The sequence below is a fragment of the Sprattus sprattus genome (genome assembly GCF_963457725.1).
Source record: "Sprattus sprattus genome assembly, chromosome: 3".
NCBI classification, from domain to species: Eukaryota; Metazoa; Chordata; class Actinopteri; order Clupeiformes; family Clupeidae; genus Sprattus; species Sprattus sprattus.
The window spans coordinates 34,136,199-34,163,334 of NC_137922.1; the positions used below are offsets into that span (position 1 = coordinate 34,136,199).

General features: G+C 42.1%; 2 protein-coding genes across 2 annotated transcripts in view; both read right to left on the reverse strand.

Moving 5' to 3' along the window:
* Positions 1-2,635, reverse strand: part of adamts14 (ADAM metallopeptidase with thrombospondin type 1 motif, 14) — a 64,068-nt gene extending 61,433 nt beyond the window's left edge. Inside the window, exons 1-2 of the mRNA XM_080836006.1 lie at positions 2,497-2,635; positions 1,689-2,080 (exon numbers count right to left, since the gene is read on the reverse strand). Coding sequence (XP_080692132.1) covers positions 1,689-2,080; positions 2,497-2,575 — 471 coding nt within the window. The 5' untranslated portion in view covers positions 2,576-2,635. The remainder of the gene's footprint in view (positions 1-1,688; positions 2,081-2,496) is intronic.
* Positions 2,636-12,365: 9,730 nt separating this feature from the next.
* pald1a (phosphatase domain containing paladin 1a) overlaps positions 12,366-27,136 on the reverse strand; it is a 78,419-nt gene continuing 63,648 nt past the window's right edge. Inside the window, exons 19-20 of the mRNA XM_080834384.1 lie at positions 21,765-21,920; positions 12,366-13,035 (exon numbers count right to left, since the gene is read on the reverse strand). Of these exons, the coding sequence (XP_080690510.1) occupies positions 12,886-13,035; positions 21,765-21,920 (306 nt within the window). The 3' untranslated portion in view covers positions 12,366-12,885. The remainder of the gene's footprint in view (positions 13,036-21,764; positions 21,921-27,136) is intronic.

The following is a 27,136-nucleotide window of genomic DNA, read 5'->3' on the forward strand; positions in this document are numbered from 1 at the left end:
TCTATTTAATGAATGATTTCATTGTGTGCGTACGTGTCCGACAAACAGTGGGGCCCTATTCTGTGCTTGAAATCAGTTCTACTGATGGAGGTATTGAGTACCCTTGAAAAAGCAACTCAATTTCAGGTTTGAAGTTAAAGGCTGCTCTTATTTTGCTGGGTGTTAAGGCTTAGAAACTGAAACCAGTCTGCTGTATTTCTAGGGAAAAGGCCAATCCAGAGTGCATCACGTAATGTATCATCTAGATACATGTCATAACAGTGAAAGACAACTGCCATCTGAAGTGGTATCGTACATAGTTCAAGATAAGGGGAGGAGGTTCTCTTGTGATGTTTAAAGAAAACATCCTACATCCTAAGCATCCTCCAGACTGTGATTTTAATGGAGATGGAGAGAAAGAATGAGAATGGCAGACAGAGAGAGAGAGAGAGAGAGAAAGATAGATAGTTAGGAAAAGAGAAAGAAAGTGTAAGAGTAAAAGAAAATGTGAGAGTGGGAAAGAGAGAGGGAGACACGCAAACAGGCGTTGAGTTCAACAGGGGTTACGGGAGAGTGAATAACCAGGTGGCTTCTCTCACTTTGTCTCAAGGAATGATGCGACTCAGGACTGAACTGTGCTCTTACTTCTTCTCAAAGGGCTCTCTCCAGCATGGCAGTTAAAGACTGGATATGTCATCACAGGTTTGTTTTGGTTCAAGGGTTCAAGGGTTAGAGTTCAACATAAGCCATCCACATAGCAACTCAATGCATGTGTGTTTGTCAGCGTATTCCTTCTTCTGTCTCAGCCTATGACTTTAAATTGAGAGCAGTTTTCAAGTGATATTCAAAACAGTGAGCCCCAATGAAACGATTACTACACTCCCACTCTCACACACAGACATGCACTAAACTGTTCTGCCATAGAGAAGATACGAGTGAGACAAGAAGCCTAACAGCTGTCTGTCAGCAGCAAGAAACGTCTCAGCCGACAATATCCCATAATGACAGACAGGGCATAGTCTATACACTTGAGTATAATGGAAGGGGGATAGTTTTGCACTTTTTGGGCTGCATACATGAGATAAAAAGAGCATGTTGGTGTTCCTCAACAAGCTATGAATATCTGACTTTCTGTAATAGTTTATACATTTACCCTTCATCTAAAACCAAAAATCAGGACAGGACAGGATGATATGATGTTGGTCATCTTTTTGAACCAGTCTGTCTGTTTTCTGCCATTAGAGACAGGATACAGTACCCACAGAGAGCCTTGGGGAACCACACAATGATATCAGTCATCTTGGAGACAAGGGGCTCTAACTCTGTTTGTCTCTTCCCCCTCCACTGTTATTGGTGTGAGTGTGTGTGTGTGTTTATGTGTGTGAGGGGGTGAGACAGCGAGAGAAAGACAGAGGTAGAGAGAGGGAGAAGGGGGAGGGAGTGTGTGCGAGAGAGAGAAACAGAAAAAGAAAAAGAGAGAGAGAGACATTCTAGATCACAATGAAACTGCATCTGTTCCACATGTGCAGCATCTTACATAAGTCATGGAAAAACAGAAGCTGCGCTATGTGTAACAGCACAGCAGATTTCATACTCATCAGAAGCCAACGGCTAATGTTAATAATACTTAATAACGACACAAAGTCGACCTTAGTAACAGATAACTTCTTCAGGTGTTACACACACTTAGTGTAACACACATAACTTACCAGTCCATCACAGTTACTAATTGCCACCGAGGCCTCCGGCATATCGGTAACATCCCCGGTAAAAACACAGTTGCCATGAATACGTTCCTTGGCCTTTTCCTCGAAGTCCTCTTGCCACTCCACAAAGGCACCTGGAGCAACAAGCCTTCTGTTGGCGCTGAGGCGCAAGTGCAACTCCTTACCAAAGACAGTGACGTTGAAAAACAACTGTTGACTATTCGAGGTGAACGTGGAACTAGGGGCGCTGCGGGAGACGCGCCGTTTTCCAGCGGACGAAACGCCAGTTTTACTTCCAGCTGTGACCGACACCACGTGAGAGATATACCGGCCTTGTGAGTCCGTGCTGAACGGTACGATGAGCCCGTATTCACTTAACTTTCCAGAGAGATTGGCTGATGGAAACAAGGAGAATAACAACAGTCACCAAGTGCAAAGTCACCCTGTAAAAGTACCTTGGTCTGCATGCAAACTTTATTTGGTATACTGTTTGATGTGAAACTCGGCATGAGTTTGGTTAATTAAATCATTATGTGTAAACACAGACATTAGTTATGGAACTCCACAGATCAAAGGACTTCACAGAAGTTTTCAACACCGTCCAAAGTCTCTTCGGGATTTAACTAAGTTAATTTGTGGGTATATCAAAAATCATTCAGGTGTCCCATTTTCAATTTTGTTACAGAGCAAATCAAACCTAGTAGCGGATTAGGAGCTATCCAGCAATGTACAAATGCATTAAAGCTGCAGACTGCAATAATTCCTTGTCAACTTGAGCGCGTCTGAGATCATAAGGAAAAGATAAGCTTACCATGAGCGTATGCAGGGTGTCTGTAGTCCAAAAATAATACACTGATTGTGCAGTACACCAGAAAATAAATATAATCCATAGCGATGCCTAGAAAGAAATTTGAGCAGTCCCCTCAAACCAGCTTGAGAAGCTTTCTTTTTTATTGTTGACTGTGGTGCGTGTTTCTCCTGGTTTCTTTCTTCATCGGAAAGGTTTATTTTTCTGTAAATACAGAGTAAGAGCGAAGCATTCTGCACGTCACTGGAGAACGCCAAACTGACGGGTATTCAAAGTTGTTCCAATCCTTTGGCCTCTCTTGAACTGGGCAATAACCAGGACAGCCCCATCCATTTAGAAAGAGGAAAAAAATCAAGGGTGCTGCTGATGACGACAACTCCCCGGCTAATCACTGCGCTCTGACAAAAAAGAAAGTTCGAAACGGGACCGGGGCAGTCGCTAGACGGGATGACTGCTGCTATGAACTGTAACTTTTGAGCAGTTTTTTTTTTTGAGTGTGAACAAATGTATTCCACGGTCAACTGTCACTGGAAGTAAAGTTAGGATCGAATTTCTGCAAAATGTCGACACTTTGTGTGTATTGCCTTTGTTCTCACCCGACAAGAGACAATATGTCTAAGGGGAAATTGGCTTTTCTAAAGCCTGCAACTTTGCCGTGTTGTGCCGGGAGGTTTCACGTGGACAACTATATTTTGTATTTAACACGGTCATATGTTTCCTATTCCTTCCATCGTTTAGGACACACATAAGTCGTTTTGGCAACATAAACAGAAAAAGAAAACATCCCGCAAGGCTTTGGTAACTCTGTATGAACATACAATGTCGATGGAATTCAAATTATTTATTCATTCATGTTTTCATTGTAGCTATAAAGTCCGAATGAAATCTTAAAAAAGTAGCACCGCCTGCTGGATGGGGCGTGAAGCACGCGCACCCGGAAGTGATGCAGTTCTACTGTCCCAGAGGATTCAAAAGAGATTGAACTTTACAGTAAACTTTACAGGTATATTTGTACATTTAAATAATGACATTGTGCTGTAAAAAGGAGTACCTACAACATATCTCCATTATCTGGTCGTACACCAGTTGGTCTAATAGTCAAAGCAGTTTCAAGGTCTTGTAGTTTCAAGGCATAGGTAAATGCAACCACTTTATTTAATTATCCATAATAATTAAACCACTTTATTTAATCATCCATTACTTTCAAAATGGTAAAATACCAGAACAGGCCTACATAACAAAGTCTTTACCTCCACAATTTGCTTTTAGATCAAACCAATTTCTTGATTGTGGGCAGGCACATCTTTGCAAGCATTTTCACATTTGGAACAAACACACACACACACACACACACACACACACACAAACACACCCACACAGTTTCCATCCTGGATATGAGTCATGTGAGAATCAACCCACTCCAGCAACATGGATGATTGGGGAGTGACATCAGCAGCACTCTGCACCTGGGACAGTGTGTTCACTGGGAGAGCCTCAGGGTGGCTGTTGACCGCAGTTGCCTGACCCACTGTCCAGGAGACGCTAGACTAAACCCCTCATCGGTGAGTCAGACTACAGCTGAGCCTGCTCAAGGGAAAGTCTCACTGGAAAGTCTAACTGTGACCACACACACAGAGACACAAACATGCACACTTCAAAATACTTCCTCACACAACAACCACTGTATCTATTCTATCTATGTGAAACTTAAACAGCTCCTATTTTCATATTCTTACACATGAGGCGGTCCTTCAGTGTACTGATGGCAGCTTTTCCGTTGGAACTTCTTTTTGCTAGAAGTGTGTGTAGTGGAACGAGTTAAACAGCCCTTCCTTCCACAATCTTACACGCACACACACACACACACACACTCTCACACACACACACACACACACACACACACACACACACACACACACACACACACACACACACACACACACACACACACACACACGCACACACACACACACACACACACAGAACTGATGCACTTTTTTAAGTTTGCCAGACTGAAGTGATATTTTGAAAAGTGACTTACAGATCTTAATGTTAACGTTTGCCAGCAGCATCACTCCTGGTGTGTGTGTTTTCACAGATAAATATGAGAATGCACCACGAAGACTGAGGAAAGCTCCCAAAGCGTCATCACTCATCCGAGCACGTTCAGACCTTTATTAGACCTTTGATACCATCTGGTCGGAGGGGGTTCTATGTGGCCTTGGGTATGATGAGGAAACAGACAACGTAATTTCTTGGAAGCTTGTCTCAAAATTAAAGTGTAGAAGATAAGAATAAATAGAACTGGAGAGATGGCGTAATACACACAATGGTCTGATGTGTATCAAGATAGCAATATCCCTACAGAAATTGTGTCTATGAATGTTTTTGCTTTTCCTCAGGCATTCTCCAAGGCTTTCAGAGTATGTCTGCGGTCTGTTTTAGAGTCACCCCGCCCCCCCCCCCCCCTCCCCCCCCGCCCCCCCGAGCCTCCACGTTGCCTTAGTAATAGCCTCCGTGCAAAGCTGATGGTCAGTGTGAAGCAGCTGCAGGTGTGTAGTTTTTATATACACACTTCCATACGTTCATTTCCCAGTGGGCCTACAGGAGGTGGAGGAGGAGGAAGAGGAGGAGGAGGAGGAGGAGGAGGAGGAGGAGTTGATTGTGATCCAAGACTTGGTATTAATAGGCAAATGGAAACAAACCGCTGCATTAGGAGATGGAAGCCCTTAACCGCCTTGTAAGAGGGTTCTTATGTTCCAACCTTTTTATCCATTCCAAGTGCTGGTTCAGAAAGCCAGAATGTCATTCCACAATATGCAGAGTATTCAATTAAAAAGCCTTCGCTGCACCCCCACCCCCCATACTCTTCTCAACCCCTCGATGAAAGGAGTAGGCTCTGTCTCAGACTGCGGTCTGGTCAACACACCACAGCAATTTTATACTTCATTGGAGGCAGTGGTAGTTACTTTGTCTCACAGACAGTTCTGAAGCCTGGACTCTTAAAGGATGACTTCAGGCTCTCTTCTTCTCAATTAACAGCGGTTGCTCTTGCTGGGAACTTCAAGTGTAATATAGAATCCGTTGTTGCTCTTCCCAAAATGCAGATGAGGTCATCTATGTTTTCATTTTGTCCGCTTCTTCTTCATCACCATCTTTTTTGGTTGGTCATGCAGTGAACACGATGAAAAAGATGAGGATCTTGAGCTCATCTTTTCCACCCTGGTAATCATCCAGACAAATTAAGCCCACTCATGGGGAATGGCGTTGATGCCAGGTTTAGATCTCTCAGAACTTTTTTTTCTTCTGGGTTCTGCTCAGCCTCCCCACGATGCTAGACCACATCCATGGTAGCATGTGTGTTTCCAATACCTTTTCTTGCCCTTAATGTCCCGGCACGCCTTTATGTGTCACTTTAAAGTCACATCAGTCAGGGCTTTTCAAGTGATAGCACAAGTCATTTAGACGACTTGACACTTTGGAGTAGCCTGCTCTAACAGTCACTGGCCAATTAAAGTGCAACTGCACCCTACAATGTTTTTTTGAGCTGGTAACTAAATTATATGACTGAACTGTGTTGGAAGTCATCAGTGCTGGCGTTGATATTGACAAAATGCTATGGGTTGAAAGTGTCTTAACACACCATCTACTGTTTAAAATCATCCTGAACTTTGCAAGGCCGATGCTGACGTAGAGTCAACCGTTTGGTACTTCTCTATGTCATGAAATGGGCGACCCACCTCCACCAGCCCCCGTCTGTGAGTGTGAGTCTAATTTTCATTTGGTGATCCAGACTCATCATTCACAGGAGTTTATCTCCCCACTCTTAGCTCCTTGCCTACTTTTTAGCAATTTTTTAAAATTATGCAGGAAGTTATGCTTAGAACTGAGGGTGAAGTTACACTTTAAGTTCAAGATGAAGACACTGGTGTTTTTGGCTGAGAATGTGGACAACCCAACTGGGAAGGAATCAAGTTGTTTGGTGGTCGTTGGATATTGGCGCTGGACTGGTCAAGCAAGGATGTTTTTACTGTGTGTGGCTTCGGCGTGGGTAGCTCACGCCAGTAGGCTGAGAAAATATGTTGCTCACCATATTTCAGATTTCAAACGCTTTGGATGATACAAAGCAGCTGCACGTCTGAAGTAAAGAGAGAGAGAGAAAGAAAGAGAGGGGGTGGGCAGAGAGACAGAGAGGGCAAGAGAGAGAAGGAGGAGAGAAACAGAGAGAGAGATTTAGGAGAGTCGTTTTTGCACTCATCCGTCTGCTTTGGAGCTTGACACAACATGGAACATTTACTCAGAAGTCACAGAAAAGGATTGAATAGCAAATTCAATACAGTAGTGTTGAGCAGTAGCTTTTAAGTCCCTCAGGTTGGTATTGTTTTGTGTATATTGTTTTACTGATAAGTCACTGAAAATAAAGCAATAGCTGAATAGTTAACTATGAAAAAAAAGAAGGCAAAAGCCATATGTAACCGAGTGAAACCCTAAATGTAATCCATAACGTCTAGAAATCAGATAAACCTATATGGAATGTCTTAGGGGCTGAAAAGCATGCAATAGTGTTACAGCTATCCAAAACTGCTCAAATGCAATTCATACCATATTCAGTTCTACAACAATAATATTTAATAGACAAAGCAACCTAATTGATTGAGCATGTTAACACTAAAAGATAGTTTGCATTAAAGTTCTTAATAGATTTGTATAGATTTGTAACAGCAAGCAAATATCAGAGCCTGTTTTCAGATGCATGTTGCTATTTTCATAGATGGTGTGACAGCTGTCTGCAATGATGGTTGACAGCAGATACAAAGGACACCAGCATAGTCAGTGGGGTAGGAGTAATGGCATAATTAGCAGTTCAATATGTCGCGAATCTAGAAAGCTGCCATTCCACTTCTGCACCGGGTAATCAGTCTTTGTGACATGTTCCAGTCAATTAAATCAATTAAAAAAGGTAGCCCACATACAATCACAGCATATTGTCATCAAACGGAGACCTAGACCTGACCTGACAAGATGATTTGAAGGTTCTGTAGAGAATTAGAAAAAAACAATTGCCAGCCTCATTTATGACCTGTGAAAAATGAAGGCTCAATTTGAGTCTCTGAACTGAAACCAACTGTTGAAATTTTAAGTGCTGCCTGAATAAATGGTTCTTCTTTGCTGAGAGGCCATGGAGGTCTGTGTCAGGAATTTAATGAAGCTGAGACTGCGATGAAATGGGAGAGGGAGAGTGAAGGCAGTTACACCTTTACTACTCATCCACCACCACCATGACAAGGTAGCCTGTTCTCCAACCTCAACAGCTCTCTCTCGGTCTGTCTGTCTTTCGCCCTATCTCTCTCTTACTCTCTCTCTCTTTCTTGTCTCCTATCTCTCTCGGTCTGTCTGTCTTTCGCCCTATCTCTCTCTCTTTCTTGTCTCCTATCTCTCTCGGTCTGTCTGTCTTTCGCCCTATCTCTCTCTTACTCTCTGTCTCTTTCCTGTCTCCTATCTCTCTCGGTCTATCTGTCTTTCACCCTATCTCTCTCTGACTTTCTTTTTCTCTTTTACTGTCTCTCTTTCTTGTCTCCTATCTCTCTCAGTCTGTCTGTCTTTCGCCCTATCTCTCTCTTACTCTCTCTCTCTTTCTTGTCTCCTATCTCTCTCGGTCTATCTGTCCTTCACCCTATCTCTCTCTGACTTTCTTTCTCTCTCTTACTGTCTCTCTTTCTTGTCTCCTAGCTCTCTCGGCCTGTCTGTCTTTCATCCTATCTCTCTCTGACTCTCTCTTACTGTCTCTCTTTCTTGTCTCCTAGCTCTCTCGGTCTGTCTGTCTTTCACCCTATCTCTCTCTTACTCTCTTTCTCTATCTTACTCTCTCTCTTTCTTGTCTCCTACCTTTCTCGGTCTTTCTGTCTTTCGCTCTCCCTCTCTCTGTCTCTCTTCCTCTCTCTCTTACCCCCTCCCCCTCGGTCTCTCACTCATCTGTGGAGGTAAAGGGAGTTAGATGGAGGCGTTGGTGGGGGTGGCAGAGGGAGGGGGGCAGCCTTTCACATGAAGTTCATGACATCCTTTTCTGGCCATGCACCCCTTTCTCAATGCGGCCCTTTGTGTGCATGTAATCTGCGGATCCCTCTGAACTGCTAGCTTGAGTTACACGATGGAGAGGTCCTCAATGAGCCTGGAGAGCATTTCAAAGCTGGGAGGCCGCCCCTATCGGCCCCCGACCCAAGCCATCCTCTCCTTGTTTCTTCGGCTTATCTCCAGCCCGAAGTCAGGGCTCATGGCGAGCAACCGTATAGCTCTATGATCTAACGTCAGCTCTGTTTTTTTTTGTGTGTGTGTTGTTGGCTCAGTGCTTTGGTTAAAGGGTAGAAGCGGTGGCCATGGATGTTCTAAGAAATTACGTAACGCAAATAGTCTTTCTTGTCTACCAAACTGGCTTGATTGCAGAGATTAAGGACAATACTGTCCCCTTTTGCTTTGCTTTGATTTTAGCTTGTTGTTGAAAATGTTCATGATCATTTGAGATTTGTCTTGCCTCAAAACACAAAAGTGATGGGAATCCCATCGGAGAGAAGAAGTACATTAAGTAGTTTGTCAAAAAATGTAAATGCTTTTTGACTTACTATGACTTAAATCTGAAGGTATGGCAAATAAATAGTGTAACCCAATACTTCAGTCTACTCTGCACCTTTTGTGTCAACCCTGTTTAATGTTTTTATTAAAATGCACAGAAAACCCCCTAACAACTGTTAATTATTAATCTTTAGATATACTGCATGTCATTATTATAGGTTTAAAGATATTTCAGGACAAAAACCACTGACGGCATCTGTAACTGCATCCAAGAGGACGGAGTTCCCCTCATTTAAACTCGGATTAATACAGAATCATCCAGGCAGAGCTAACTCTTTTAGTTATCGTAAACTACAAAGGTCGGCTAATCTCTTTCACTATGTCTCAATTTACATGAATCCAGGACAGGCCTTCGGCGTGATAAAATCCAAACAACTTCCGAGCTCCTGAGATAGCCCTGTCATGCACTTAGCGGGGCGGCAAGCGATCAGGGATATCACCCTTTCAAAGCTGGCCGCGGGGTAAAGTGCGCTGTTCCGAACGACTGCTATGGCCTTGCGGTTTACACAGCGTGGCCTTCTCCACTTGCACCGCGGCCCCGTGTTGTCCTCTCAAATCGCCCACCAAAAAATGTAGGACAACTTATCAAAGTAAACTTAAATGTTCATGTTCATGAGTGAAATACAGCTGACAACGTGTCTGTGTATGGCTAGACCTTTTTTTTTTAACGGAGTGACTGTCTGTAGGCTATTATTATTATTTTTTTTAAGTAAATGTTCATGTTTGTAAGTAATATGCGGCTGAGAGTAGTTTTCAGAGAATGGAGAAACCGTGTCTGTGTTACATCATGTATGCAAATTGTAAGGTCTTTTTATATGAAAATGTATATTAATTTTTAGAGAAGGAGTGTGTGCTTGTGATTCACAAAGCTTTTAGCACTTAAAGGTTATTATGGAAAGAAGCCTATTCAGCGATAAGGGGAGAATATTTTGAATATTTAATTTATAATGGCAGACAGTCAAACATGTCAAACCAAGGCAACCAATTTGAAGAAGGCCCTGAGAATATAAAAATGTTGTCTAAAATATCCAACTGTGACACATAGCCGGTATGCACTCGATACAACAGACATTTAAATAAACTACAATGTAATGTATAGAGCACTTCTAAACCGGTCACATACAAAATTGAGCCAGACTTTATGAAACATGTTTATTTTTATCTTAAGATAAAAGCAGTGGATCAGCTAGAATATGACATTTAAACCAAATTTGCTGAATTAGTTATATAAAATAAAGATTACACTACAAGAGAATTTTAGACATATATTCAAAACTACAGTATCAAATGATGATCTCTAAATTACAAATGTACATGCAGAACCTATTATGTAAATCAAAATGATGTAGACAGACACCAAAAGGACAATTTTAAAATACCTCTACAATTATAAAACATTAAGCAGTACTCTGTACTCATCAAGTATCAAAACTGAATGTATGCCTAAAGCAGTTAACATTATTAACTTGAAAGCAAAAACATTAATGTGGCAAGCGGCTGCTATATAATGCAATTTTGAACAGGTGGTGAAAGAACCTGGATTTCATGGTGTGTATTACGAAAAAAAAATCAGTGGTCTTTTCATGGACTTCAGTATCTTAATCATGCAATTTCATGGACATAATACTCCACAATTAAGTGATTTTTAAATTCTTTTCACATCTTTTTTGACATCACATACTTTAAATCAAGTCGTGAACATTTGAAGTGCAAGCAGTCACTGTGCGTGCATGACCTGGTCATCTCTCCACTCTGAGCCTCCACCTTGAGCCAGACAAGTAGTCAAGCCCTTGCAGAAGAAAGGGTTTGCGCCCAACCTGATGCAAGGACAGGTGGTCAAAAGGATGAAGAGAAGAGAAGAGGTGGGGTTTCACTGCAAAAAAACAAATCCAGGTGGAAGAACCAGAGACAGTGGTTGATAACTTTGATGGGTTTCCTGTTGGCATAAACTGCTGGAACTGCTGAGTGAAGTGAGTTACACAATGCTCCTGACTCCAATGCATTGTACAGATTTGCAGTCATAACGCACAGTGCAATGAATCTCACACTGGTACAGGAAAAGTTGGAAAGAGACTGAAAATGCTTTACATAGATGTGATGACATAACATGGAAATGTTAGACACAGAAAAGACACCGTGTTAAAATTAAGACTCAGACTGTATGAAATTCATAAAAAAAAAAATCTTAATGACTCATATCGTGACCATTAATGTTGAGCAATGAGCAATAGCACTTAGTCTCCATTCCATATTCACAACAGCATGTTCGCGCTTGTTTAAAAACAGATCACGTTAATGTCATCTTCCCCTGGCAATGGATATTCTAGAATACAATCCCCACTCAATAGCATCTGGGTCTGGACTTCTAATGTTGATTAATTGCTCATCCTCCAGAACCTCAAGGGGGAGGGAGTCACGACATCACACAGAACTGGTTTGTTGGAGGCCGTGAGGGAGAAATCACCACCACAACATCTCCATAGGCACTTTAGACATCCCCTTATGACCGTGTAATATACCTAATTTTTTTTATTGAGAGCAGGCGCCTGGAAAGACTCCCATGGGAAAGGATTTCTGACACAGAGGTTCGTGTGTGAGTTTTTTAGTTGTTGCTGGTTTTCTAATCTGTCTTCTTAATAAGAGATTAGGTGGTGGGCGTCCATATATGATCTCAGTGCGGTTGGGCTTTTCACAAGTGTACTACAAGCTATTACAGATGTGGTCTCTGTGTGTGCACCTTAACAATCCTAAAATGAAGAGAAGGGTCCAGTTGCCAAGGACTAAGGGGCAGAGTTGATACCAATGTCAACGCTGTATGGTGATCATTTAAGAATAACCACACCGTCCTCACCATTACTTTAATTTAGCAAAATCCTACCGCAATGTTGCAAGACATCATTCTGTATTGACGTAGTACATTCGCCAAACAACCGAACATCATTCCTTTATCGATTACCAATTCCATGTTGTACAAAGGACCAACAAGCATTTTTCCTCAAAAAATCAGCAACAAAATAAAGGACTGTAAAACATTACCATTGTCATAATGTGCTCTATAATCTTCAGAAACACTGTATATAGGCAGATATACAAGGATCAGTCTCAAATCTGAGGAGGTTGGGACCTTCAATCTGTGTCTTGTAATCTCCACATAACCAAAAGTTTGACAGAAAACAGGAACTGGAGGACGGAAGCAGGGCCCACGGCACTTGTAGCCAACACACATTTGGCATTTGAACCACGGTACAAAGAGTAGGTGTACATCCTGCTCTACTGGCCAAAAAAGGCCATATCAAAATCAGTCTGTGGGATTTTTTTCATTCTTTTTTTTCCTTCTAAAACCTGGAATGATCATCATCATCATCGTCGTCGTCGTCTTCTTCATCTTCAAAACTGCTACCTAGTAGCAGCTGTGATTGGCAGGTTGGGATGTTAATTGAAATAGCAAAACAAAAAAATCAGAGATGAATTTCAGGCGGGAAAAAAGGTTTTCATTCTGACAGCTAAGACAGTCTAAATGAATGTAAGCAACTTAAACAGCTCTTCACAAAATAGAAGGTTATAGAAACATAAAACAGGCCTTCATATAAAATTGTTAAAAAAGAAAATTGTCTTCATACCAGTAGTAAAGAGAAAAGAAACACAAAAGAACAGCTTCTAAAAAAAGAAAAAAGCAACAGTTAAAAAAAAGAGTGACACTGCTTTTACAAAATCAGAGCGAGAGAATTATTTTCCTTCTGACAGTTCACAAGCCCAGCTCCTTGCTCAAATGAACTCTCCGCGAAAAGGGAGTGGATGAGCGTTCTGTTGTTGCCAGCGGCAACGCAGGCTGGCGAGCGGTGAGTCCTTCAGGTTCTCGAACTCGGAGAAGCCCAGATGGTTGAGAAGGTCGTAAACACCTGCCCGGGACGCCACCTGTCACACGGCACACAACAGGGTTGCAAAAGTTAGACAAGAGATCTCAAAAGTCAAGTGAGACCAGTAACTAACCTCGGGTGGCTTCCCTGAAAGTGTTGTGCAGTAACTAGTGTGTTTGAATTATTTTTATCATTTAGGATGATTCGGTAACGTAACCTTGGAATTTCTCAACTCTTTGTTCTATTCAGAACTGAGACTTACAGGGAAACCAGATGAGTAACTCACAAATCAGAAAGTGCGTGCAGAAATGGACTGGAAGGTACACTACGTAATTCTAGCTGTCAAAAGGGAAAATGCTTCTGTGTGCTACCAAAATTATGTTTTTTTTTTGTTTTTTGTTTTTTTTCAGGAACACCGTCAACAAAAGAAAACTGTTTTAAGAGTACAGATAATCTTTTTTGTAGACGGCTCAGAAACTTTTAGAAAAGTGCACTCCAATCTACAATGGCATTTAAAGTACATATCCATTCACTGACTATCATATGTTATTCTAATCACTAATCGAGTCTTTGAAAAACAACTGTGAAACATAGAACAGCCATTAGAGAACTGCAAATGAACATCCTGAATGCAAAGTTTAAATGTATTTAATATATTAATTTAAGGAGTTATATAACCACATTTCCAACAGCTTCAGACTCAAACCCTGTGCAAGTTTCCTTTACATTCACCTACAGTCAGTCTCTCATCGCCCCATCCTTAATGCATTATGGGAGATTAACTGAGGTTTGGTGGGGGGGCTACTCCTCCAGGAAGCGCCATAGGTCACACACATCATTAATACTGGAAATGAGGCAAGGGCCACATCTGGCCCTATGAAGACACCATAACTGAGAAGGGGGTTTGTGTGTTTGTGTGTTTGTGTGTGTGTGTGTGTGTGTGTGTGTGTGGGTGGGTGTTTGCCTTGCCTGTTGTTTGCAAGCACTCAGGGTATGAGGTGCGAGCCCTGGCTGATGCAGGGCCTGTTGTCAGCTGCTCCCTGTGGGTGGGTGTGTGTGAGTGTGTGAGTGTGAGTGTGTGAAAGAAAGGACCGATGGGGAGCTTGTTAAAACACAGCAAACCGCCAACAAACTTCATCCCTGTAAAGTAAATCACCAAGCACTGGATTTGAAAAACTTCTCAACACGCAAAAAAAAAAAAGAACATCTCACCTCAGTATACCACATTAGCCCCCCTCCCATTCCTTTCTTAAACTCAGGATTCAGTTACATTTTTCCCCCTTTGCTTTTTCTTTTTGAGGTTACTGTGGTGAACAAACATGTTCTCCACAAGCAATTGCCACTCTGTGATTTGAGATGGAGACGTCAAATCACCTCGACGCCACCACACTGTCGTCAGGGAGACTTTGTTTAATTTCTTCTCCTAATCCCCTTCCGTTTCTCCCAGTGTTGACTGATCTGTGGAGTGGACCCCAGCCCCCCTCTCCATAACGGCCATTAGGTTAGGGCCAGTTTAGGGCCAACTCTGCTCCCACTGACAGAGACTTCCATCACAAACGCCCTGACACAAATGGCTAATGGCCAGAAACAAAACCCCCTCCCACAAGACTTTCTTAATGGAATTGTGCAAGACCACTCTTGCATCTCCATCATCTCCATTTTCCGCAGAGTCTTTTAGTTTGTGGGAGGAAAATGTGGTTGTAACTTCGAGAGAGCCCCTACCACTCAACCCTCCCACTCATAGTCCGTATCCCTGCCTGGTTCGGAAGGTAAAATGTGGACAACAATCTGCCTCTACACAATGGTTGCTGACAATGACATTTCCCGGCGGTTTTGGAGTAGCACTTAGCCAACATACATGTTGATTATAGCTTCTATGGCCAAGTTGGAAAGCCAAGAGCTCAGAAAGAAGCGTGTACAAGGATGCCAGGCCGGTTGAGGCCATGGGGTTGACCTTCGGGCTTCACTCAATGCCATGGCGACGCAAGAAAAATGCGCTCTAAACCAACACTGTACATTGTTTGGAAGCCTCTGTTCAGTGACTTGGCAAAAGTTAAGGGGTTTGTCGTCTTGAACTGCTGTTGAAAAAAAATTGTGTGAAGACCTGAAATTATTCAAATATGCTGAACTTTCCACTTGAAATTGTCATGCTGTGGCCAAGTCTTCTTTCCTGTAAAAGGAAAGTCATGCATGTTGCATTCAGAAGCTTATGGACATATCAATCCGCCTCTTTGAAGAGCGTTTAGGGTTTAAAAAAAAAAAAAAAACACTATTATAACCACATTTTAGCCCTTGCTTTCTATTTACAATAGTTCAGCACCACAGAACAAAAAGAATACCTTAAATACCGTGAAAATGCGTTTTGAATTTCTTTTATTCTGTGTTTTTACTTGGCCCAATTTCAAGCCCATGCTGTTAAACTGCCCTGCATTAGTTCAGGCTTTAATTGGAGAGGTGACAGAATGAATACTGATAAAGCAATTGGCCGACTAGAAGCATTGTATAGGGGAAAAAAGGCCATTTGTCATGTCCATGTATGTGCAAGCTTTCATCTTATGGTGCATTCCAGTCCCAATCCAAACTAGTAGGATGTCGCACTTATCCAACCTCCTACTACGAAATTTGCTCTGGAACGCCACTCGAAGTGGGAGCTCCAACTTGCGAAATCGGAGGGACTCGCACTACTCCCACATCAACAAATCGAAGTCGGATGATAATGGCGGCGCCCAGCGACTCCCGGTTTGTGACTGGTAAAATGTCACGGATTTGCCGATAATCTCCAGTTCTCTCTGTGTATGGTTATTTTAAACAGAGTATTTACAAAGAATCATTAAAAATATAATTTTGTCACCAAGAATGGTGTCCAAAACGGTTTCAGTCGTTAGATTCGTAGCTTGGCAACCGATGAGAGCAGCTGAATTACCGGTATGTAATACATAATGTATCAATGATTCACTTAAGCGCCTATTAGATTTTCATTCACGTCCATTTTTTTTTACAAACCTCCCACTTTAACGGTTTGGAACGCCTTGAAGTGGGCACGGGGATAATGAGGTTGGAGAAGTGCGATCTCCTACTAGTTTGGATTGGGACTGGAATGCACCATTAGTGTAACTGGTAAGGTGCTGGTAAATGCTTTTGTGTGTGTGTGTGAGCTAGTGTGGGGAAGAGAAAGGGAGAAAGAAGTTTGATATATGGGGGTGGATCTGCATGTACGTGTCTGTATGTGTGTACCCACTACCCGCTCATTAGTGAATGCAGGTCCATGCACGTGAGTGTGTACACGAGTTCTCGTAGTCAGTCAGTATTGGAGCTGGGACAAACACACACACACACACACACACACACACACACGTGGGGGTCTGCCTGGGGACGATAGCGAGTGGCACTGACAGACGTGTCACCTCCCTCGTACTGGAGGCCCTCTAACCCTCACTCACACGCCAATACTCATTATTAGGGGGGGGGGGGGGGGGGGATGTCCTCTCCCCCGCTTCAGCCCCCGTACGCCTCTCTACCCATCAGTGACTGCAGCAGGATAAAAGTCCTACGCTTTCTGCTCTCGCTGATTACGACTCATATTCATGTACCATTCTAGGACTACTTGTATATTAAAAACGTATTAAACAGAGAAAAAACATGGGTGTCTGTTGACTGAATGGAGATATTGTCACCACAGTGACAAGCCCACCTCCTTCATGATAAATGACTTCTGGCTGTACTGCCACATGTTTCTCAAAAGCTGGCCAGTCAGGCTCGCAGTGCTGTACCGTACTGTTATCTAATATGAACAGCTGTTCAGTATAAACCCTCGCCGGTGCCACCACCACCGCCGCTGCAAAATGAATCAAACAAAACCTGACGGCAGATGGGCATGGTATGAGACAGTGGGGGGGCGTGGGGTGGCACTGATGGAGCTCACAGTACAATAGGCGACACGCCACAGCAGCCACCAGACCCTCCAGTACAAGAAGTCCCCCCCGCCTGTGCCACAATTGTGTAACGTTGTCCCTCCCAGTGGGCCGCGTCCTGGATTGAACCACATTTCCCGGCACAGTTGACCTTTAACCTACGACAGGGGCCGAGGTCTGGGATAAATGACGCCCGCTCTCACTTTGTATAATTGAGACGCCTCTGCAGCCTTGGACAAAGTGGTAGAAAAATCGTGCAACTCAGACAATGCGCTCTGGCAATCTGGGGCAGTGCTATACAAAGCACACACACGCAGAGCATTTTCAATCTGAACATCTAGTTTACCTCGGGTTTGGGGGAGATACTGAGCACACTGGCACGAAAGTGATTTTCAATCCTCCCCTGGCTTTTGCTCACATTATGCTTCAAGTGAAATGAGGACAGCAGAGTCAAGTTCTTGAAAGTGCTTAAACTTGTAAGAGTTTTGCCCACCCAACGGGAATTTGCCCACCAGATGATTTATGTATTTATAAATTCGTATTCAGCGCTCATTCATTTTGCGTTTCATTATTCTGCATAGTAAGACTACAGCCTGGCATGTTGCTGATACACACTCATGCAGACACTCAATAAATCATGCTGCCTCTTCAAGTTCCGCTGGGAGGATGAGTCTTAGCCTACCGCGCATGTAACTGGACAGGCATTGTTTTCACAGCCATTGTTTCCCAACTAATTTGGAATTCAAGTTCAAGAACATTTTTCTGAAGGTTAATCTCACGAGGGAGCCAAAAGAGTAATGAATCACCTTGGAAGCGCAGCTTGGGACTTTTTATTCTATTTCATCTAGCCTGCTTGTTCTTTGGTTTGAGGATAACCAAGTGAATCAGCAGCCTAAACTGTGCGCTTATCATTTAATCATTAAGCCAAACTATTTTGGAAAATTCATTATGAAAGCTGTGATGGGAGCCAGAACAGGTGGTACAATTTAAAGCAACATTTCAAAGTGCTCTGGGTTTATGGCGCTTTCAAGATTCAAGGTTTCTGGGGGTGTTATTTTTATGTCTGTAGGACATGAGTGACATAATAAAGCCATAACCAACGACGCAATGAAGCGAATGGCAAGATGAGGTGGGAAAAAAAAAAAAACGTTTTCGCTACTGTACTTCAGAGGATAAATGGCTAGGATGAAGGATTATGAAGGACTTCTGAACACTTCTGTTACCAAGTGGGTCATTGCTGGCCTGAGGACGAGTGGATGCAACGGGATGGGAAAGAGCAAAAGCCTCAAGTTCTCAAGAGTTGGACAAATAAGTCCTTAAAAAACGTCTCATCACAGTAAAGTACACCATTGGCACCACTGCCTCTGAAACTAAAAACTGAAAAATCCTTTCATATAGTGCAGACAAAACAAAAAGCACTTCATTTAGTATTACCCAAGACTCCTTCCCACCTCTCTCTCCATACGACCTCTGTATACGAGCTGTATTTAGCTGATAAAGTTTTTCATTCAGTATAGGTCTGGACCCATTGTTGTGATAAACATGATAAAGCACATTCATGAATTCAAAGCTAATTCATCAAGTCGAGCCCATAAAGATTTATTTTGGAGTATTGTCTCATACTTACCCATGAGGAAGTTGTTTCTGTGTTTAATTAACAATTAAAATAATTTGAACGAATGAGAAAGTCCCCCCGTATTTTCCCTCTTTTCTTCTATTTTTTTATTTCTTCTTTTTTCATTGTTTCATGAAAGCAAAGCAGTCTGTGCCTAAAGCTAAATTAAAAACAAGGCAAGCGTAAGAAAAGAAACGGAGAATAACACACTAGGGGAATGAGTGGGGGGGGGAGAGTCGAGGGTGGTGGTGGTGGTGGAGGCGGTGGCGGTAATCACTTATTTGGAATGCTCATAAATTCTCCACTTTACTGTAGAGCCACAGCTGGGCAAACCAGGGCCGACGATTAATGCACCAACCAAAACACTGAGTCCAGACCTTATGAAGTTCAACGTGTGAAGAACCAGGCCACAATAGGACTAGAATAAGCTTGTAAATTCCAGGGGCCACATCCAAATGAAACTCGGGTTACGGTTCACTGCACACATACTGGAGAATGGAGGGGGATGTAGGGATAGGGAGGAGGAGGAGGAGAAGGAGGAGGAGGGGGCATGAGAGCTTTGACCCGAGGCTATAACATGTTTTTTTGGGTTTATTTGCTTGTTTTCAGATAAAGGCCCAAGTGTGCCAGAAACAAAGAAAACAGCCCAAATAGATCCATTTCGGGCCCTGGAGGGGTGCAAGGGGAGGAGATTTGGTGTTGGACTATCTGTTCCCACGGTTAATATTTTTTTTCTGTTTGGACGTGGTGCATCTGCAGAGCTCAGGATTTGTTTTTCTTCAAACCCCAAGCAATTCAATTCCATTTCAGATATTCTTTTCCAAAGAAGGCCTATACAGGGGAAAGTACCACATTGCTCAAAAGGGGAAAAATAAGGGATGATATCACCAGAATGTGACTTGTGATTGGTTCCCGATGATGCAGAACTTACTACTCAAGTTCCATTTAATGGAGAGCTTCCCCGCATAAGAGGTGTTGTAATGGTGTGACGTAGTGTTGCCAGACAAACACTCACCAAAACATGGGAGTACCAATACCTCCATAGCCACTTCAGTGAGATCTCCATGCAGTGGCGGCGCCAGAGATTTTTTTCTGGTGGTGCTATGGGGGTGCTCGGCGTTTTACTGAGGGTGCTATGAAATTAGGGTGATAGCATATGAGTCTCATTTTTCTCTACTACAACACCTCCCCACCATATCGTCACATATGTTTACACGTTTGATCTCTAACGCGTCTTTGGGGTACATAAAAAGCGTCATTCAAATCGATCGTATTATTATTATCATTAGGCTACTTCTGACGGACGCGCACAAAGCCGCGTTCATCTCCGACGGTCAAAATGGATGCAGCATGTTATAGATAACGTAATCCCAAATACTTCACTTACTTCAGTGTGTAGATTAAAGTTTGCGCCAGATGACTAACAGGTCACCACTACCATGTGCGACAAATTAAACTAAACATACCAAGTTCAATACACTTCTAACTAAAGACGGCAGATTAGAATATCAGATAGAATTAACTTAAACAGGCAAAGAGTCAGAAATGCTTTCAAAAAGGGTATATTATTTTAAGTCACAATCAAAAAAAACATGAATGAGACCAAACAGTAGGCACTCAAAACCACAATAATAAGAGATCAAAAAGTGCACACAAAACTATGCTTAAAACATCCCTTAATTGTTTCCTAATCATTTCTGCCATTAAATTGATGATCTCATTCTGCACGTCATGGTGCACATACTTTGCATTTGACGGGTTGTTATCTAACTTTTTCTGAACGGTTTTATCAAATTTTCCAATTACAGATAGCAACTCGCGGACATTACCCCTGTTTGCTGAATCCTCATCTTCAATGTGGCCTCGCTGTGAGATCCCCTGACAAGCAGTGTAGCGCAAGCTTTCCACAACATTTTTGTAATATTGGTCTTTTCGGACCATCCTGGGCGTTCATGCTTAAGTCACCCAGGGTGCTAGCAGCATGGCTAGCAGCGCCCTCAGTAGAGGTGAGGGTTAACTTGGACCAGGACGTTCCTCTTCTTCTACATCAGAATCAGAATCCAATACCTCTTGCATTTTTTCTTCCTCTTGAATATCTTATTCAACTCAAGGAAATTTGCGGATCAAATACCGATCCATTTTCGTGATTTTGTGAACGCTTGACTTAGAATTGACCTATCGCGAGGATTACTGTTACTTAGCCTACTACTCATTGAACAATCACGTTCACGCGCAACGTGTCTGTGTCGTGCTACGTGAACAATCTGTTTATTTCAATCTGTTATTTTCTTTAGTGATTAAAATATTATTATCACACAATACATTTTATTAAGAACTCAGAATGAAATTAAATAACAATAATAGGCCTAAATAAACCATTATTTTCTTGGGGGTGCTATGGGGGTGCTATGGCCAATCTAGGGGGTGCTCTAGCACCCCCTAGCCCCCCCCTGGCGCCGCCACTGTCTCCATGGGTGAAGCCAGGGGAAGAAACTGGATGACTCATCCGGCAAAAGGGTGAGGATGGAGGGGTGGGAGGGGGGGGGTTGTACACATTGGTATCAGATGGCTCAGCCTGGAACCAGGCCACACGTTCGCGAGTGTGGTAGAATAAAAAGCTGACTAGACGTTTTTCCACCTCCCCTTGCCCTCTCCCTCACTCCATTCTCAGTCTCTCCGCCTCCTCTCTCTAAGCGTCATCAATCATACCCCAACCTCTTTGCACATTAACAGAGGGGCATTCTTTTCAATGTTATTTTAGAGCAGAAAACCATTTCAGCTGTGAATGGGTTAAGGACAGTCTTCGGTCCTTCATTGCCATATAATGCCAACTGCTTCAAAATTCAACAAGCTATGCTAATATGGGGGTTATGAATACAGAGGTGAGGTTATTACTGTGATCCTGGGACAGGGTTTATCACATTCTAGAGAAAGGGCAACGCTGCCTCTCACCCACTATGGGTCTTATCTTTTAACCCCTTACTCCAATCCAGTTCTCAATTCACACCTCAGTCCATGCCATCTTCTACATGTCCATTCTATGGTCTCACCTTGCTACGGTCTCTTCAGTTTTTATGTTTGTATTACATTAAGTGTGTAAGTAATCAAGTGTGACGGATGTGCTCAGTCAGGTATGAAAAGCAGGTGGACAGATGGAGGACAGGGGGATCTCCGGAGCTAGATTGACAATCTCTCCATAAACAACTTAAACTTCAGCACCGTCGGTGATGAGGAACTGCAGGTGTGAGCATGGACACTCACCTGGTGCATCCACTGGCTGAAGGACTGCTGCCAGGAGTCCTTCTTCTCCAGGTGCAGGTAGGTGTTGAAGAGGATCAGGTACATGTAGCGCTCGAGGTACTGCAGGCTCCGCAGCAGCAGCTGATGGCGTTCCTTCTCAGGTTTGCAACTCTTCACCTGCAGGGGTGTGAGCAAGAGAGGCCAGTCAAGAGTCTGGGCTTGGACCTTATTTGTCCTACCTTGCTTGAGAGTTTGCCATAGAATGCAAAAGCAATGATAAAACATACATTTTTTGTAATCACTCACTCCTTCAACACATTCGATCACTCAACTCTCATTTGGTAAAAGTGAGTGGATTCATGGAGAGAAATTATAAGGAATAAGACCAGAGGAGAAGCTCAGGAATTCATTAATATTAAACTGACAGCAGGACCCTTTGTGGAACACCATCAGGAATTCTCATTTAGCAGTTTTGAGAAGTAGAGAGGGGTTACACCCTCGACCAAAAGGACTAGTTCAGACATTCATTTAATTTTAAACTCACACCACAAAGTCTGGTGAATACTAAGGCAGAAGATTAGATCAATCAAGTTCAGACATTCATAAAATGTTAAACTGATAACACCACAAGGTCTGGTGAAAACTTGTAGGCACAAGATTAGATTAAAACTGCATTGCGCATCACAGTTGAAAACCCTGTAACAGGGCCACATACCAAAACCATTACAAGCAAATCGTGTGGCTTTTCCGCTATTTTCAAACAATGAGCACCTTGAAACAACAGGGCCATTTAAAAATAGCAAAGACTTCTGTCAATAGTCCGCTCTCACCCCATAAACTATGCCGGGAATGCTGTGCGTTTTGCCTATGATGAGACCCAGTGCAACCCCTCCATCACTGCAGAGCTAACTGTGGCTTCCGCATGAGGTTCGGTTTTAAATTGCAAATTAGCCTGCGGATGATTGACCCTGGCTCTCTATGGCTCGTATTTTAGTCAAACGCCAAGGGGAAAAAAGCTACCATACTCTTGGTGGTGCCCTATTCTGCAAAAGAATGCAATACGTTGTTTGTTTTTTTTCGTTTTTAATCCTTATTTATATGTAGAAGTTGGATGTTATTGACCATTCTGAGGCAGAGTGGAGAATGGAGAAAGAAAAAAAAAAGAAAAACATCTGGCCTTCAATTACAGCAGTCCCTTGAAAAACCATGAAGGTCAGCAAGGGTCTAAAAATCCATTGTTAACTGTGTTTTTCAGAACAGCAGAGCTCTTGTTCGAGGTGGCTAACGTCTGAGAGATGAGACTGGTCACAGTGCTCTGTGGCATCCCTCTGAACAGTGTGGACTGTGCTTGACCTACATTCAAAACACCATCTAGCCTCTAAAAAATGGAAGGTTAATCGAGCATGTAATAGTGTGGATGGAGGCTTGATTGATTTATTTTGGGGTGCAAAAATGGAATAATCTCAATTCAAAATACAATGCAGCGAGGCAAAGCGTGGCTTTCTGGACTGGTCTGTGACCTCACAAAAGGTCATCCAGTTAGAACAACACTGCCAGGTCAGAAAGGACCTTGCCTGGGTAACTGCTAACTTATGATGGACTTCACTTTCCTTTGAACTAATTCTGAATATTTTTAGGGCAACTGGACCTTGGTTTATGAGAGATTCGAATCAGGATTGGTAATGGTAGTCAACAGAACCATTTAAGGGTTGATGAGAAACTTTTTTTAGCATTGCAAGAGTATCATTCATGACGCTGTTTTGTTATTACTTGTAGTACAAATATATAATCAGTGCAGCTGGTGGCAGCAAAGCACCCATTACTCGCCAGTAGATCACGCCCATAAACAAACAACACGGGAATGCACACGCAAAAGGGAGTGCTCAGTGAGTGCTCAGTGAGTGACTCCCCTTCGACCACCTCCTCCTCCTCCTTCTCTTGGTCACTGAATGCTTCATTAGCTCTCCCCGAAGGTGGTGAAGTGAGGAAAAAGCAGCAATAACAGGAGAAAACGTCCCATGGCGCATGACTCGCTGACCCACCTCATGGTCAGGCAATTATGCGTTTCTGCGCTGGAGCGGAGCGAACCTATGCCCACCAGTGAATCTTTTAAGTGGCATGCCTGCACAGGTCAATGCCTCAATTACTCCTCATGACCCTGAAGGTCATGTTGTGTTGCGTTTAAAGGAAATGCGCTCACTTGTATGGAGAGTGTATATGGATTTGTTATTGAATATCTCTCTGAACCTCATCAACGAGGGGAAACACTGCTGTGGCTTTTGAGAATTGGAACTGTTTAAAAGAGTAACTCCAACACATTACAGTCAATTGTGCTAACTGTCTAATATTGAAGATAATTACATGTTTATTTTGTTCAGTACAAAAGAGTATATCTTTTGTTAAAATTCTATCCATTTTGAAAAACTATCTTGAAACACTTAGCACAAAGTCCACACATAAAGCCATGGTCTTTTAGCATAGAAGCTTCCAGACACAGCCTCTGCAGTATTAGGATTTGACACCTGTTTTTGATGTAATGAGCTTAACCAAGTATATTTGGAACTTTACCCCTTTGCCCTGTTTTTCTAACCTGTAAAAGGTGCAAAAAGAGTATGGTTGGCAATTTCCACACCATTCATATAAACATGTAATGAAAACAAATGAATTACGCAATTCCTGCAGAAAACAGTTCTAGTACTTCATCAATGTGCGTGTTGGCCATCGTGAAGAAAAATAAAATGGGAGAGAATATTGGGGATTTTTCTTGAGGAAATGGAGAAATCTGTCTCCATACTGCAGATTATACAAAATCTCCTCTGGAAGTGATTTGGCAAATGTGTGATTCCTCACAGGAAGCTGACAATTTAGAGTTACAGTCCCAGCATTCCAACGTGTCTGCCTAACAAACAGGGCGCTTCATGACATTAAAAGCAGAGGGAGTCTATTAAGGATTCCATCCTCGAAAGTCGCCACCACAAATGGACCCTCGTCAAGGGCAAACAGAATCCACTCTCAAAGACACCCTGTGGAACACAAGATGGATGTTTATTTTTGTTTGTGCTCTTTGAGGTCAAGGCAGGTTTTTCATTCAATCCCTTTAAACTGATCAGGATGAAGGGCTAAAAACGCCATGTGCCACGTGAAGGCAGTATAGGGTGACATTATTATACATTGACATTAAAATTAGGGCCGGGACTTTAACGCGTTAATTAAGATTAATTAATTACACAAAAATTAACGCGTTAAAAAAATTGACGCATTTTAATCGTATCTATTTTTGCACCGCGGAACCTTTCTCACTGGAGGAGTTCCAGACGGACCGATTATACTGGCGCACCAACTAACGCGCAGAAATTCGGTTCAAACAAGTTGAACAAACCACAGTGGTACAGTGAACATGAACAAAGAAGCTGATGAGACCGCGTTGGTTGGCCCAGTTGATGGGACATTTTGTTACAAAAAACGAACGGATGGAGGCGTCGATAAGAACATGGTTCAGTGCAAGCTATGCAACAAGGAATTCGCATATCACCGCAGCACATCGAGTATCACCTCAATGCAAAGCAGCTAGCGCGGACGTTAAGCCTGACTCCGGGTTAGTTACTCCGGGTACAACCCACACTCCACCAGAGATGTTTTCTAACAGTCAGGGTTTCCAATGTTCTGAATGTACTTGAAAGTATTGTGTTTTGCTTAAAAAACTGTATTAGTATTATAGTTTACAGAAGGTCTACCTATCTATAGGCTACCTGAATTTCTGAAATGTACTACATTTCTAAATATGGTATTGCTACACTTAATGGCAAAAATTGCACTGGTCTGTTGGACTTGAACAAAAATAAACAATATTTTTGTTGCTTAAGCTTATGTATTCAGTCATTATTCAATGGTATACTAAAAATCCATGTGAAAAAAAAATACTTCTCACTGTTCTCAGGTCAAATATTTATATGCGATTAAAATGCGATTAATTTCGATTAATTAATTACAAAGCCTCTAATTAATTAGATTAATTTTTTTAATCGAGTCCCGGCCCTAATTATAATGTAATGATGATGGACAGATGTGCAATATTATATAAAATTATACACTTAGTGCATGCTGCTATTGTTTTGTTTAGTTTTTTCATCTTAATGAGCATGTTGTGAACATGATGTCATAGGATACCAATTTGTGTCCACACCAGTGTGTTTTCTAAAGTACAGTTCAAAAGTGTACAAAACAACCTCCCACCTTGACGGACATCATCCCCTGAAAAAGCCTCACTTTGCTGTTCTTGGTTTCAAACAACCGCAGTTCACCATTTCTCTGCCAGCAGGCATAGACACTGTGCCAAGAAAAAAACAGCAGAGCAGAAGGCCCCAGAAGTTTACCCCTCATGAAAGGATGGCGTCAGCAAGGTGATTATGTCTCTGAGAGCAATTCACTTCCTTAGCCACAACCCAACCAACTGACTCTTCTCGTCTAAAGAGATCTCCACTGAGGTAAATTGCTGACAGACGATTACTGTTATCGATAAGCCAATCCATTCCTTCCACTGTAAGTATGCTCTGGCCATATCTAAAATACAATGATGGGTGGACTTAGTGACTGTAGAATTATGTTGTTAAAGCTGAGAAAGGAGTTGACAGATTTTACTGCATTATCAGGGATTTTTTTATGTCCAAATGTTGACATAAAATAATATATATATTTTTTTACTTTTCTTTAAAATTATTACTACAATTTTGTTCAGTCTATAGCGTAGGGGTGGAAAAAAAAAAATTATTAATCGATTATTCTCGATTCTCTCTAAAACGATTCTGTCTCGATTCAGAAAAGTTTATAATCCATTTTGTAATAAAAAAAAAAAAATGTACACATCCATTTTATGTTGAAATGCAATTATCGATTGATTATCGATTATCAATTCAAAACCGATAAAACGATTATCAATGAATTTCGACTATTAAATAATTTGAGTTTGCAACTCAAGAGTCTAAAATCACTTCCTACTTTGTGTTTGATAATTAAAGAAAATCAACAACAATCTATTTGCTTTATTAGAGAAAAAGCTTTTTCTTGTCACAATTTTGACTTTCTATGAGCAATGCAATAATCGATGCAGCTTGCATTTCAACATAAAATGGATGTTTTTTTAACGATAATCGATTTAGAATCGAATCGTTGACCTCTGAATCGGAATTGAATCGTGAGGTGCCAAGATATTCCCACCAGGGATTAAAAACAAAATATTTTTCATTTCGTTTCGTTCTGACCAGAAACATTATTTTTCTGTTCCGTTCTAGTGTTCCTATGCTTCTCTTCATGTTATTACCCGGTTAGAACCTTATAGAAGAACGGTTAATAACGTTCTTTTAAAAAAAAATTGGGGGGGGGGGGGGGGGGGGGTT